This window comes from Sorex araneus, chromosome 1, assembly GCF_027595985.1.
Source record: "Sorex araneus isolate mSorAra2 chromosome 1, mSorAra2.pri, whole genome shotgun sequence".
NCBI lineage: Eukaryota > Metazoa > Chordata > Mammalia > Eulipotyphla > Soricidae > Sorex > Sorex araneus.
Genome location: NC_073302.1, coordinates 185,731,999 through 185,741,748, shown reverse-complemented (window position 1 = coordinate 185,741,748; position 9,750 = coordinate 185,731,999). Strand labels below are relative to the sequence as shown.

The following is a 9,750-nucleotide window of genomic DNA, read 5'->3' as shown; positions in this document are numbered from 1 at the left end:
ATACAATGATCTTCACCCTCTTTCCTCTAAGAATACTTTTTTGTAGCATTTTCAGCAGTTTTTCATAACAAAGAATACAAAATGTATTATTTTGGTTCTGCTTTGGAGCAGGGATTGGGGTTTGGAATGGAAACGCCTGAAATGTGGTGGTGGGAAGGTGTAATGGTGGTAGGACTGGAGTTTGAATATTAAATATAATGAAATATTGTGAACTAATTTATAAAATAAAAAATGTAAATAGAAATATATGTATATTTTGCATAATTGTACATATTAAAGAAATTCTTAAGAAGAAAAAAGTTGATTTTATTTTATTTTTCCTTATATATACAACTAAATCTAGTACATCCAGTAGATCTGCAGAATATAAGGATTTACCTTACATTAATAAAATCCAAATGTTACATCGCTTAAATACACATATCCAATTATGTACAAATCTCATCATTGGTCAACTTCTTGAGGCTTACTTAAAAATAATTATAAGTTCTGAAAAGTAATATATTATGAAACTCTGTTCTACAGTAACATAAAAACCATATAGTCTTAGATGAATTAAAAGTATAAACATTTATAAATTACTGTAGTGTCAATACTGCCCCATCATGAAAGAGTTATTTTTGTAAATCAGAGCCTGATTTCTTCAAGTACCAAAATTTCCACTCCATCATTTTCATGAAAAGTTCACAAAATGTAACATCCTGAGTTAACAAAATCCTTTATAAGTAAATCCTTAATAACTGAATTTAACAAAATCCTTTATAACTAAAAAATCATTCTGAATGCCAATGGTTTAGTGACTTGATGATCGAAACTATAAATGAAGCAGTTTACTTTCTTCTAAATTAGTGGCTGAGTACCGGGATCACTTGCAGTTATTCTGTTTCTTCTTGGCAGTTGTTCCACCACTCCACCAATGAGTTTTTCAGTATCTGTCACTATCTTACAACTAGAAAAGGTTTGGTTTTGATTCTTAGCTTCCATGTACATGACAGACAGAACCTAATCGCTGCTAGCCTTGGCTCCAAGAGGAAGCGGTACTTACACAGTGAGTGTTGCTGGGGCCAGAGAGAAGTAGAGAGGCATTCTCTTGGCTGTGACCATGCCCTGTCCAGCTCTGGGCACAGCCAGCAGTGATTCCTGAGCAAAGAGCCCCAAGTCAGCCCTGAGTACAGCCAGATGTGGCTCAAAATCCCCTTATCATTAAAAAAAAAAAATAAATTGTGAGTGGATAGAAGGGAACCTGCTTCTGAACAGTTATCATGCCTTCCCCCACTGTCCTGTATGTTGCTCTGAATTCCCTGCATCTGAAATACCGGAGTTTTTTTTCACTGTGATCTGACTTCACCCTCAAGTGTTCCCACGGTTTCTGGTTTGGGTCAGTCTGTGCCTCTAGTTCCTGGTTGCTGCTCTCCTGACCCCCTGAGGGACTTACTTCCTTCACCCCTAACTCATTCTCTCTTGTACTTTAATCTGTGCTTCTACTTTCATAAATCATTATCACAACTTTTCACCGAACATATCTCTACACTCTGAATTACGCTGATCCTGGTAATCAACTTCAGGTCTTTGTTGATAATTGTAATCACAGTGTGTCTAGCACCTGCTTATGAAAAGCTAACCTAGGGAAAACTGAGACTGATCTTATTAGACAGAATCTCAAAAATTTCAAATAGGATGTACACCAATATTTCTCTTACTCAGTATAATTTTTGACCAGAAATTATTTTGGTTGCTATTAACTGAGCTATTTTCTCCATATACTGAGTAGACAAACTTGGCCTAAGTTTGACCAAATAAAAACAGTGTTCCAATATTACCAATATGTGAAATAGTTTCTTTGAAATAAACAGATGAGCTAAAGAGCAGAGTTTAATGTTTTAATCATACAATAATAACACACACCTATTAATAAGCAAACCAATATTTTAGGTGGTAAAAGAAATGTAGTGGATGATCAGGTTTTTTTTGTTTTAATTAGAAAAATTAAGTTCCAAGTATATAAACATTGATCAATGGTTCATTAAGGTATCTCTTCAAGTCTAATTGGCACTTTTCTTTCCTGGAGCTGGTAATTTCCTCTGGAATGAATGTTAATTTAATAATACTATCACAGAATCATAAAAAGTGTTAAAATCTGCAACATAAAAAATATTACTTTCTAGAACCCTTGAGTCAAAATTAAAATATAGGTATACAATACTGATTTTCCCATATTTACTATATACTGGGACACAAAATGAACTATATCTTAATAATTCAATAACTTTCTGCAGTAGAGGACAGAATAGTATTACAAACTTTAGAACAAATAACATTAGTTAGCTGGTTTGAAATTCATGAGCTTTTGAGAAAGCTATTGAAAAGCATCATCTAAATTTGAGTAGTTTAAATTTTTATACCCTACCTATTCAAGTAAGCCCCCATTATTAGCAATGAAATTTAAACAAGTTATATAAAAGAACAATCTCCACTTTTTATGTAAAATTTGAAATTAATCAGCTCTTATTCTAATTTATTAGAAATTTAGTTTTCCATACCTAGACTATAGGAAATTTAAGTGTGTGTGAGTGTGTGAGTATGTGTGAGTGTGTGTGTGTGTGTGTGTGTGTGTGTGAGCATATATGTGTGTGTGTGAGTTCGTGCACGTGTAATCACATGCTTTTAGTCTTTAGGTGGGATTTAAAGGCACAAGTCTGTTACTTACATTAAAACAAAAGCATAAGTCTATACATACACACAAAAATATATTCAATGGTAAAATAGCAATTTTAAAAATAATTGTCCCTTGGGTAATGCTGCAATGGCAGTGAGCATTCTTACAACCGAGGGGAATCTTCCTGCTGCATAAGCCTCCTCCGTTTCCACGTCACCCTTCGTCTCCTGCTTTGTGGAGGTCACACTGGACAGAAACAGTACTCACAACTGTGTCCTGATTCTGAAAGGACATGTCTGCACAGGACGATGGTGGTGGTTTGTACAAAAAAATTGCAAGCCCAATGAAGAAAATGGTGACAATTTTACACACAACACCTAAATACAAATACAAGAAAAGTTATTCATCTGGTCAACTCTTGTGAAAAATAGTACCTGGTAAAAAATTTTTCATGAGTAGGCACTATATTTTATAAAACAATTTGGACATTACCATTCAATATTTAAATATTTTTAAATTTTAGGGAGCAAAGTGATATCCCTTAATAAATTATCTGTATATAGTTCAATAAGCTGTTACTTTTCTAAATAAAAATACACAATAATTATTGTACGACTGCTATAATTGTACATTCTTGTGAAATAAATATTGTACACAATTAAATTATCTCATATAACTTTTCCAACTTTATTGACAATACCAAGTTTGATTTTTTCAAAAGCTTGTGAGCAATAAGAAGAAAAAATCAAAATAGCTTATGACATTTTTGAGTCTGAAAAATAAGCTCTAAAATTTGGAAAGTATAACTCTAAAGATAAGAATGGTTGGGGACACAGAGATAGTACAGAAGGTAAGGCACCTGCTTGCATGCTGTTGACCCAGGTTTTAATCCCTGAAGCTGCATATGGTACCCTAGCACTGGTAAGTGAGCAGCTTAATTAATTAAGTAAATACTGTTACTTACTTACTGAGTTAAGTCCTGAAAACAAAACCCCAAGAAATCAAAAGTATCCTTTGAATTTCTTAGAAGAAAGCCTTGGTGGATGATATCATATTCAATACTCAATCAAATTTACAGAACTGTTACAAAAATATGAAACATTAAGATTCGTATCACAGTAAGGATGTGACCAAGCATAGCCTGGAATAAGGCCATGAGTTCAATGGCCAGACACACACACACACACACACACACACACACAGAGGCAAGAGCAGTTCACTTTCAAATAGGTTGATTTTGACCTGAAGTCTATCAAAAAAAAAAAAAAAAAAGCAGTTTTGGTCACGGAATTCCAAGCACTGACATGCCAACTGAATCAACTAGTCTCACAATAAAGTTCCCGCAGAAGTTAACTGTCTTGTGCTAATCATTAATATTTTATTCCAAAAAATGTGCATCTGAAAAATAGGAATGCTAACTGAGTTCATCATTGCTAGATTTATATGAAGATCAATTACATAGGAATAGCTGTTACAGTGTTTGCAGTGCCTTTAAAGGTACACATGTATGAACATGTATTTCACATTCATCAGAGTGGCAAAAGAACCCTTCACTAATCCTCTGGGTCTAAAGCACAAGCGTCAGGCGAGGCCAGAACAGCAGCGAGGGAGCCCGGCTGGCACTGCCAGCTGTGGCCCTGGAGGCCCCTGGGGCCCCCAACACCGCGGCCTTGCAACCTTGCACCGAACACGGTCCAGTAGCCCATGAACCCCTGTGGAAACCCAGACCCTCTGAGCAGCGCCTGGGAGGACCCCTCAAAATGAAAATTCATAAACATAGAAAATATTTTTAGTAGATTTTTTAGTAGATAAAAGTGGTGAGAGATTAACTTTGCCTTTTTCAGTGTGTATTTATTCTCCAATTTAATTTCTTCAATGGGTATTTTATTACTGTCATTGTAAATTCTGACAAGATTGAAACACATGTAAATGTAGAAAGCCAAAATATTATGAATAGTATCATAGAGTTATCAATATTTCTTTATATATTTCTATCAACATTGTAGAATCTAAAAACATCGAGGGACTGGTGATGCAGCACAGTGGATACACTTGCCGTGCATGAGGCCCATCTGGGTTCGATACTCAGCATCCCACATGGTCCCGTGGCCTCACCAGGACTGCCCTTGATCCTTGAGCCAAGAGCAGGATAAGACCTGAGCACCACTGGCTGTGACTCCAAAGCAAAAAGCAAAAGAAAACTTTTTTTTTTTTTTAATTTGTGGATCAAACTCAGTGGAACTCGGGGCTTAGTCCTGACTCTGCTCAGTGATCAGCCCTGGCGGGGTTCCGGCACCATCCATGGCATCAGGAAATCAAACTGGATAAACTGCCTGGACCCTGTAGTAGGGTCTCTCCAGCCCATGTGCGTTTTTAAACATTAAAATCTGTTAGGTTTTGTCATTCTTCTCATACACACTAAATGACTTGCCGAACTTCCTTAATTTCACTTACTGTTTAACCAAGACTCGATGAAACAGATTACAGAGCATAAAAACTACCACGGATACCTTTCTAAACCATACAATGGTTTTACTTTTAAACATGCCTAAAAGTCAAAGGAGAGTACTTACTTAACTCAGATCTATGAGCTTCACAAACGCTCAGGTACTGAGACAAGATTTTTTTTTTTTCTCTACAAATCACTGGTTTAAAATCCCCACTTACTTATGGACACCAGCATGTGAGCCATCCTGATGTTGTTGTAGATCCAGCAGGCTCCTTTGACTCCACATTCATTGACATCCCAGAGAGTACAGGTGCTGTCTATCGTGAGGCCAAATATGATCGGCCCAGGTATTGTGCCTAAGAAAAGTATACATAGAACACACTTGCTAAATATGATAGCTGGAGATTTTACATGCATGTTGTAGTCTATCTAAAACATTTAAATTAAAAACTGCCCATATACAAATAATCCAACTCATGTCCAATAGACATAACGAAGTTCTGTATCACTGTATCACTGTCATCCTGTTGTTCATCAGTTTGCACAAGCGGGAGCCAGTAACGTCTCCATTCATCCCTGTCGAGTGCTAGTGTAGCCCGGTGGTGTTATTGTGGGCTCTTTCAGGATCAGGGGAATAAAGAGATAATAATTATATTACTAATCAAATTATTTTAATAATGATATGGCACATATTGGGTTAACATTCCTTAAAATAATTTAATTAAGGTAACAGGAAAACAAATAGTTCTCTGTTTTGTCACTAATAACTAAAAGCCTGACGGTTACATCTTGACACACGTGAACACCAACATCACAAAGCACTAATGGCCAGGGATGTGGCTCAGCAGTAGGACATCTGCCTCACGCATCTGTGACCCTAGACTTGAGCCTAAGAACTACAAAAACAAAGCAAAACTAAAACAAAAAGGTCAAGATTTAAGAACATGATATATTTTGAGTCTCCAATAGCAAAAAAAGAAAAAAAGCAAAAGGATAAAATTTCAAATCCCTTGTTAATGCAAATTCAAAGCAGAAGCTGCATTATAATCCATGGGGAGGAATTAAGAAAGCAGATAAGATTTTAAAGGGACGGAATTTTAGTCCAGCAAATTATGGTATGCCATTTTTAATGAAGATTTAAGAATAACAGAAACAACAGAGAGGCAAATAGAGTAAACACAAACAAAAGAGATGTTCATTTAGAGGATCTAAATGAGTGTAACATCTCATAACCTAATTCTCCGCTTTGGAGAAATTGGCAAGCTACTGAGTTTTCTGCCCACATGACAGAGCCTGGCAAGCTCCCTGTGGTGTATTCATATGCCAAAACCAGTAACAATGCTGGGTCTCATTCCCCTGACCCTGAAAAAGCCTTCAATGTGGCACCTGCACCATTGGGAAGAACGAGTAAAGAGAGGCTTCTAAAATCTCAGGGCTAGGACAAATGGAGACAGTACTGAGACCGCTCAAGAAATTCAATGATCAACGGGATAATAATGATGATGATGAATATAATTTAATTAATTTAATTCACAGCTTTTCTACTATAATGTTATTTGAAATTAACTGTTAAATCTCAAAAAGTCAAAATAAGTCCCTTTTTTTTTTTTTTTTTTTTTTTTTTGCTTTTTGGGTCACACCTGGCCATGCACAGGGGTTACTCCTGGCTCTGCACTCAGGAATTACCCCTGGCCGTGCTCAGGGGACCATATGGGATGCTGGGACTCGAATCCGGGTCGACCGCATGCAAGGCAAATGCCCTACCCGCTGTGTTATCACTCCAGCCCCAATAAGTCACTTTTTAAAAAGTCATATAAGACTGCAAAAATTAAGTCTGCCAAATACCACTATAGAATTATGTTATAATCATATGCAACTAAATGACTATTATATGCATATGCGCATATATGTAAACTTTAAGGAGCACACACACACACACACTGACCTGTATGTGTGTGCATGAGTGTACAAATGTAGAAACACACATATGTTCTACTAACAATTCACTGAAAGTAGATCATACTAAGAATCTCATTAAAAGTGTACTAGTATTTCTCTCTCTCTCTCTCTCACACACACACACACACACACACACACACACACACACACACACACATGCACACGTCATTTGAAGTAGTATTTATTAGACAAATGGATCATCTACATCCTGTCTTTTCTTAAATCAGCCACAGCATGTTTGAGACCAGAACACTTGACTGGGTTTTACTAGCCTCGCTTTGGCATGACTTAAGTCAAGTGACTATGGACAAATCTCCGACTCTCTCTGTGCCTTAAAAAACTTGTCTCAAAACTGGAACATTTTATCTAGGGAAAACTCTAATGTCCCATCTTTAGTTTCTGTTTTCAAAAATTATCAGAACATCCTATGTATGACACTGACTGGATCACACAAAAACTTATGTGGATAAGACTTTGTCTTACTTGTTCTATGTTCAACTTTATAACATTGTCTGCTACAAATTCTTTTTCCAACCTTAACAAATTATTTATGCCAAAGGATTTGGATGTTGCTAGTTCTGTTCGAGGTGTGTGTGTGTGTGTGCGCGCGCATGTGCGTGTGTGTGTGTGTGTGTTGCTGAGGATGACACCCAGGGCATGTGAGGCAAGCACTGGCTGCCGAACCACATCCCTTGCCCCACACCACGATTCTTATTTAACATTTTCATTCATCCAATTTATGTTTTAGATAAAATACAATGTGAGTTCTATTTTTATTACTGACCTCATTATATTCCAAACTAAGATAAAGGCAGAAAGGAAAGGAATTACAGCAGCTACAAATAGTATTTTATCATAAATTAGATTAGGAATAGATTTTACATGAATAGGAAAAAGCAGGCTATGCTTCACTGGAAAAAAGCTGTCAATCAGCACCAAGGAGGGCCCAAATAGAATGAGTCAATGACTATATTTTAAATCATTATGTTATCTTTTGAAGGGTTATTTTACCAACCAAATCAGTGGGGGGTGGGGGCAGTAAAATCCAGGAGGAGGGGCAGGGCCGGAGTGCAGCAGGTAGAGCCAAGTGGGCATCGCCTTGCAAGCGGCCCATCTGGTTATGGCCCTGTGGTCCCTGAGACCCCATCAAGAGTGAGCCCTGATCACCGCTGGGTAGGGCCCAAAAAACAAACAAAACTTGTACATAGGAAGGCAAAAAGTCATTATTTTCTTATGAGATAATACAGCATCTCGAATATTGGAAATGTTTTCAACAATAATGTTGCTTTCTGCTGTATTTAAGTACTTATTTTGACATATCCTATAAACATACATCAACTTCATTAACAAAAATACTGAACAATTACCAACTAATAAAAATGTCATACCTAGTAATCGAAGCAGCATAAACTGTATCCCCAATGCAAACGAGCGTTGTCTGTGATGAACACACCTAGAAACATTAAATGCACATGAAACAAAACTAGTAATACAGTAGACTTACTCTTCCAGCAATATCATTTTTACATCAGCTTAACATATCTACACATAAAATATGAGTTTGTACTCAAGTTTATTCTTTCTGAAAGAAAGTTGTATGAACTAAATACTACCAATAATAACTCCCAAAATTGAATTTTGACACACTGAATGTGTATAAATTCTAAGAAATGTCGAGGAGGAAGAAGAGTCATTATCAGGACTTATCTTTGTCAACTGCTATTAACTAAAAGTGCAGACAACCGGTTCCAGTTCCAACGCTTACTAACTCTGACACAGAAATTGCACCTGTGGAGTCAGCATAGAATTGAAGCAATGTAAATTTCTCTGAAGTTCCGAGTCAAGAGTGATTCTCTATTTTTAATTTATTTTAATTTGATATCAATTATAATTGAGAAGGCAGAGTGTCTCTTGGCCACACGCCTGGGTGTCTTCCCTGGGGCCCCTTGGAGGGGATGGGCTCCAGCTTCCATCCTTGCCCCGAGCAGAGCTTCCAGCGGCTGAAGACCACTGGAACCTAGCAACAGCCATGCTGGAGGACCCTCTCCACACGTTCGGACAAGCCTCACACATGATGGTACTGGCAGGGGAACCCAGGTGTGTGTAATCCCATCAACGGCCAACATCCAGAGACTTAAAAGCAAGCTCTCAGAAGCGATATCTTAGAAACTACTTCTCCCTCTGGGAGAAACTGGCAAGCTACTGAGAGTTTCCTGCCCACATGGGACAGCCTTGCAAGCTTCCCATGGTGTATTCATATGCTAAATCCAGTAACAAGCTGGATCTCATTCCCCTGACCCTGAAAGAGCCTCCAATGCAGCACTGTTGGGAAGGCCGAGTGGAGAGAGGCTTCTAAAATCTCAGGGATAGGACAAATGGAGACGTTCTGAGTCTGCTCGAGAAATCGACGATCAACGGGATTTCATGATTCGTGATTTGTGATAATTTAGAAAAGATAGTTACAATAGTGTTGTAACTTGCAGAGTATTGATGTGTTTGTATCTTTACCATCAACAACAGTAATTTAAACAATGACTATGAAAGACAAATGAAGCCTGACATTGGCTCAAAAGTGAGTAAGAAAAAGACTGTTGCACTGGTGTCCCATTGTTCATCGATTTGCTCAAGCGGGCACCAGTAACGTCTCCATTGTGAGACTTGTTGTTACTGTCTTTGGCATATCAAA

The 9,750-nt window shown here is 37.4% G+C and overlaps 1 protein-coding gene across 1 annotated transcript in view; it reads right to left on the bottom strand.

Annotated features, from left to right (window-relative positions):
* Positions 1-365: 365 nt before the first annotated feature.
* The window catches only part of SLCO4C1 (solute carrier organic anion transporter family member 4C1), a 58,105-nt gene continuing 48,720 nt past the window's right edge, over positions 366-9,750 (bottom strand). Inside the window, exons 11-13 of the mRNA XM_055141959.1 lie at positions 8,453-8,517; positions 5,324-5,461; positions 366-3,033 (exon numbers count right to left, since the gene is read on the bottom strand). Coding sequence (XP_054997934.1) covers positions 2,870-3,033; positions 5,324-5,461; positions 8,453-8,517 — 367 coding nt within the window. The 3' untranslated portion in view covers positions 366-2,869. The remainder of the gene's footprint in view (positions 3,034-5,323; positions 5,462-8,452; positions 8,518-9,750) is intronic.